Source organism: Gopherus flavomarginatus, chromosome 9 (assembly GCF_025201925.1).
Source record: "Gopherus flavomarginatus isolate rGopFla2 chromosome 9, rGopFla2.mat.asm, whole genome shotgun sequence".
NCBI classification, from domain to species: Eukaryota; Metazoa; Chordata; order Testudines; family Testudinidae; genus Gopherus; species Gopherus flavomarginatus.
In genome coordinates this window covers 79,313,400-79,319,399 of record NC_066625.1, presented here as the reverse complement: position 1 = coordinate 79,319,399, position 6,000 = coordinate 79,313,400, and the positions used below count along the sequence as shown (strand labels likewise).

Below are 6,000 nucleotides of genomic sequence, written 5' to 3'. Positions count from 1 at the left end.
CAGGGATGTGCCAAAGTCATCCACATGAAAAAGTGCCCAAATTTGGCCAAATTATAAGCTTTTGAAAAATCAAAGTTTGCACTTGCTCAGTAGAAACTTGCTGGACCTGATTAGGTCCATCTTGTGGGATGAGGGAGGGATCGGGGTGGGGGAAGAGGAATGTGCTCATGTAATTAAAGGCTATCATCATACATGTGGTGCACAAGGGTGCTATATTAAAGTTGCAAAGGCAACTTTAATTCCGGCATTTCCTAACGTTTGACTGCTTGATTTTGCAACCTTAATGTTTTCTCAACATTGTTGCTGTGTGCGCAGGGCTGCCCAGAGGAGGGGGCAAGTGGGGAAATTTGCCCCAGGCCCCAGGCCCCACAGAGGCCCTGACAGCCCTGGCCGAGAATCGCTTCCCTTGCTACTCACCCGATGGTGATCTGGGTCTTTGGCAGAACTTTGGCGGCAGACCCTTCACTCGCTCCGGGTCTTTGGCAGCACTTCGGCGGCAGGTTCTTCAGTGCTGCCGAAGACGCAGAGCTAGTGAAGGACCCACTGCCGCTGAAGACTCGGACCAAGTGAAGGACCCGTCGCCACCAACTAGGACCACCGCCCGGTGAGTACAAGCCCCGCAGCGGGTGGAGCCTTTTTTATGTCCACTCCCCTGCTTTGCCCCAGGCCCCCTGAATCCTCTGGGTGTCCCTGTGTGTGTGTGTGTGTGTGTGTAATATATGAAGAAGAGTTTGACCATTTAAAGAACCAACCAGTCCTCATAGTGATTCCATCAGTTTCATCTAGACGCTTAGGGTTCACTTGTTCCACTGAATTTTTGAGGCTTACCATGTTCTATGCCCTCAGCTGTTGGATGTACTGGATAAGTGATCAGGTGAGCGAGCCTAGAACATTAGGGAGGGTCCCCTGATTCCATTCTCCCTGTTCCTTCTGCCATCCTTACATTTCAGTTCATTGTCAGCACTAGCTAATGTTGAGTGTATCTCTGTGTATGTGTGTCTCCAATTTCATTAGGACAGAGACAGACAAGTGTCCACTTAGGGCCTTCTGGAACTGATCAGCAGGTCAGCTGGGAACGTCTGTCAGGAAGCCAGGGCTATAGCTCTCCCTCGCTTCTCCCCAGGCTCCTGTGAGGTTCGTGGCTCTCCTCCTTTCTCTTGTTATCATTGCCACCCTCCTGACTCCCCCTGCCACACACCGAACACCCAGACCTTTTCTGAGCCCTTTGCTTAATCCCCGGGATTCTTTATTTAGGAATTAATCTCCCCGTCACAGTGTGTGTCTGGAAGTGGGTGGGGGCAGGGTGGGGGGTACATTTATCTCTCCCGCTGAGGTCTAGAGTTGCATTGCTGTGATTATTAATGGTAGCAGCATGCCTGTCTCTGGGATCTGTGTTTAGTGTCTTCGTTTCTTAAACAGGACGGGGGCCACGGCAAGGCAATTTGGCAGCTCTGTGTTCCAGCTGCATTGTGTCTGCAGCTGAGAGGCAGAGAGTGTGAGTGGCGATCAGCATGGCAGAACAAGAAGCCAGTGGCTTGCAGCTCCTTCTCTCCAGCCTCCAGGTAAGAGGAGCTTGAGCTAAGGGGACAGACACTTGGGCTGGTTTCCTTTGTAATGGACAAGCAATGACTTGCAGAGCTGAGGTTGCTGATGAGCTCCCTGCTGGCTTGTCTCAAAGGCATCAGAGAACAGGAGTCCTGCACTGCATCTCCCTCCCCCCGAAAGCTTTTACAAACTGAAGTTTCATTCTTCAGAGATTAACTCTGGTGATTAATCACTGAGCCCAGTTTGAGGGCAGTGTCTCAGACCCTGGATCTGTCAGCGTGCAGCAGGGATAGAAAGAGCCTGGTTTGCAGTAAATGGGACCGGTCAGTGCTGTCGGCTTATGAGTCAGGCTGGGAAGGCAACAGCAGATCTTTCTGAGATGGGCAAGTCCATACTGTGCTTTTCCGTACTTAGAGACGTGGCTGTGCAAATTCCTAAGGACAGGACAGCAGAGGCTCTTCAGACAGGCTTTGGCGTCATCTGCATGTACCTAATAGATGAGAGCTCAAAAGAGCAGAGAGGGGGAGTTCTTGTGAGATCCTCACCCAGGATCATCATCAGCTAGCTGCGTGTGTCCCACACAAACAGCTCCCTGCAATTGTAAGGAGCCGCAGACCTTGGAGCATCTTTTTCTAGCATTTGTGGTCAGGCTCCAAGGTTCAGTTCCCAACAGAATTTAATGCAGAGGAAGAGGGGCACACACATCTTCGACCTCACAGCCCCGTGCTCTCATATTTGTGTGATGTTGTGCCATTTGCATGATAAAAGCTCCCACTCAAGTGGACAGAGTGCTCCATGGCCATTCCTGTTGCATGCTCTGGCCAGGGGAGCCTGTATTTTTTACGAACACAGTGTAGGTGCAGTGATTGAACCTAAGACATCCATATTTTGGCATTAGGAGCAGATTGGAGCTTGTGCTTCATTTAGACAAAATTCTGCCAAAAATTGGTTTTCAGAGTTTTTAAAATTCCAAGGCATCCAAATCTTTTTGTGATTCCCTGACTTCCAAAGTCTATAGCTGAATAGAAGCAAGCATGAATGAGATGCAGGTAAACAGTCTGTTTCACTCACATCCCAACACCTTTGAAGGCAATAGCAGCCTGTGAAGTAGACTGCCCTTGTTAATTGTGTGTGTCAGAAACCCGCATGAAGACAAGTCCCAGAACAAGAATAGCAGGGGTGCTGTATTAAAAACATGGGAATTTCCTTATGGGATCAGACCAATGGCTTATCTATTCCAGCATCATTTCTCTGACAGTGAGCAGAGTCACATGTTTAGAGGAGAGTATAAAACCCTACCATCTAATGATTGCCATTTACACTGCAGCGTGGGGGTTGACATTTGTTATCCAAGATGATATAACTATGAATATTTTGATAAAACACATTGATGTCTCATCTTGCTATCTTGTGGCAAAGAGTTCCACTGGTTAATCATGTATTGTATTTAAAAAATCTTGTCTCATTTTTCTGCCTTTTAATTCCATTAGATGTCCCATCATTCTTTTATTATGAAGAAGAGTAAATAGAAGCACCCAATTTACTTTCCATATCACATTCACTCATTTGTGTACTGCTCTTATGTCCCTTCTGATTGGTATTCTCTCTAAAGCAGTGTTTCCCAAACTTGGGACACCTCTTATGTAGGGAAAGACCCTGGTGGGCCAGGCCGGTTTGTTTACCTGCCGCGTCTGCTGTTTCGGCTGATCACGGCTCCCACTAGCCGCGGTTCGCTGCTCCAGGCCAATGGGAGCTGTGGGAAGCAGCACGGGCCGAAGGACATACTTCAGTCTTCATTAAAAAGGTAAACTGGGACCAGATATTTAACACAATCAATATTAACAAGGGAGGAGGAGCACAAGCCATAATGGAGAAGAAACAGTTAAAAGAATATTTAGATAAGCTGTATGTTTTTAATTTTGCAAGGCCAGATAAAATTCACCTTAGGAACCCACTGAAGCAATATTGGAACCATTAACAATTGTCTTTGAGACTTCCTGAAGGACAGATGAGGACGAGAGGAGGACAGAAGGGTAAACTTTGTACCTATCTTTAAAAGTGGGAAAAAGAGGACCTGGAAAATTATAACCTACTCAGCCTAACTTCAGTACCTGGGCAGATATTGGAACAAATTATTTAGGAATTAATCTGTAAGCATTTAGAGGATAATAGGGTTATATAAGTAATAGCCAACATGGATTTGTCAAGAACAAAGTGTGCCAAAACAACCTAGTTTCCTTCTTTGACAGGTTTACTGGCCTAGGGGATGGGGGAAGCTGAAAACATGATGTATCTTGATTTTTAGTAAGGCTTTTGATGCAGTCCTACATGCCATTCTCATAAGCAAAAAAGTGATGTGTGCTCTAGATGAAATTACTATAAGATGGATGCATAATTGGTTGAAAGACTGTACTCAAAGAGTAGTCATCCAGGGTTCCCTGTCAAAATGGGAGGGTGTATCTAATGGGATCCCACAGGGGTCTGTCTTGGTTGGTTACTGTTCAATATTTTCATTAATGACTTGGGTAATGGAGTGGAGATTATGTTTATAAAACTTGTGGATGACCCCAGGCTGGGAGGGGTTGCAAGTACTTTGAAGGACAGGATTAGAATGCAAAGAGATCTTGATAAACTGGAGAACTGGTCTGAAATGAAAAAGATGAAACTCAATAAAGACAAGTGCAAAGTACTTCATTTAGGAAGGAAAAATTAAAGTCAGAATTACAAAATGGGAAATAACTGGCTATGCAGTAATATTGCTGAAAAGGATCTTGGGCTGATAGTGGACCATAAATGGAATATGAGTCAACAATGTGATGCTTTTGCTAAAAAGGATTCTATCATTCTGGGGTGTATTAACAGGAGTATTGTATGTAAGGGACGTGAGGTAATTGTCCTACTGTGCTTGGCACTGGTGAGGCCTCAGCTGCGGCATTGTGTCCAGTTCTGGATACCACACTTTAAGAAAGATATGGACAAACTGGATAGTCCCCAGAAGAGTAACAAAAATGATAAATGGTATAGAACATCTGACCTATGAGGAAAGGTTAAAAAAACTGGGCATGTTTAGCGTTGAGAAAAGAAGACTGAGGGGGAAACTGATAAGTGTTTAAATATGTTAAGGGCTGTTATAAAGAGGATAGTGATCAACTGTTCTTCATGTCCACTGAAGATTGGACAAGACTTTCTAACTATAAGGACATGTTAGCACTTGAATAGGCTTCCAAACGAAGTTGTGGAATCCCCATCATTAGAAGTTTTTAAGAATAGGTTAGACCAGGGATCAGCAACCTTTGGCACACGGTCCGCCAGGGAAAGCCCCTGGCAGGCTGGGCTGGTTTGTTTACCTGCTGTGTCCTCAAGTTTGGCCGATTGCGGTTCCTACGGGACGCGGTTCACTGCTCCAGGCCAATGGGGGCTGCTGGAAGTGGGGCAGGCCGAGGGAAGTGCTGGCCGCCGCTTCCCGCAGTCCCCATTGGCCTGGGACAGTGAACCGCAGTCCGTGGGAGCTGCGATCGGCCAAATTTGTGGACGCAGCAGGTAAACAAACCAGCCCAGCCCTCCAGGGTCTTTCCCTGATGGGCTGCATGCCAAAGATTGCTGATCCCAGGCAGGGCCAGCTCCAGTCATCAGGATCCCAAGCAGGTGCTTGGGGTGGCAATCTACAAGGGGCGGCAGTTCCTGTGTTTTTGCCCCAAGCAGTGCATCGAATTGCAGCTGGGGCGCAGCTTCTATCTTCCGGCTGAGGACAGAAGCTACCTCTGAATTGCTACTGCTGCGGAAAAATACGTGCTGCCCTAATGGCATACGGACTGCCCCTGCCTTCTGGTGGCAATTTGGTGTGCTGCTTGGGGTGGCAAAAACAGTAGAACCGGCCCTGATTCCGGGTTAGACAAACACCTCTAAGGGATGGTCTAGCTACACTTGTTCCTGGCTCAATGCAGGGAGCAAGAACAAGACAAGACGACCTCTCAAGGTCCCTTGCAGCCCTACATTTCCATGATTCTGTGATTTCATGTTTTACGACAACCCTAATAAGCTGATGAAAAGCATTGCAATACCTGCGCATTCTGATTTTCTCCCAGGAATGACCTCCAGTGTAACTCAATGATGCCATCACCGAGCGCTGTTCCAAGAATCCAGTGATAAAAAGACCATTGCTGGAACTTAAAATAGCTGTAAATATTTGCTCTGCTTTGGCAGCACTCAGCTGAGAAATGATGTCTTATGTTGATGTTTGCATTTCTTCATGGTATCTCTCTGCACTTAGTTATTTTCTACAACAGCTCCCACACAGCAGTCTCTTTGGTTTTGTATCCTGCTGAATTGTCAATATCTGTTTCTGTTCTTTTAGTGAGCACTAAAATCTTTGCTCGTTAGGTCCAGCAAGCAGTTCTGCGGGAGGTTTTAGTCACTGCGTATTGTTCTGGTTGTTTTATACCATAAAACTGCCTT

The 6,000-nt window shown here is 46.5% G+C and overlaps 1 protein-coding gene across 2 annotated transcripts in view; it reads left to right on the top strand.

The window, feature by feature from the left end:
• The first annotated feature begins 1,411 nt into the window (after positions 1–1,411).
• AGBL1 (AGBL carboxypeptidase 1) overlaps positions 1,412–6,000 on the top strand; it is a 385,324-nt gene continuing 380,735 nt past the window's right edge. For both annotated transcript variants that reach the window (XM_050967394.1, XM_050967395.1), the window contains exon 1: positions 1,412–1,562. In XM_050967394.1, the coding sequence (XP_050823351.1) occupies positions 1,512–1,562 (51 nt within the window). In that variant the 5' untranslated portion in view covers positions 1,412–1,511. The remainder of the gene's footprint in view (positions 1,563–6,000) is intronic.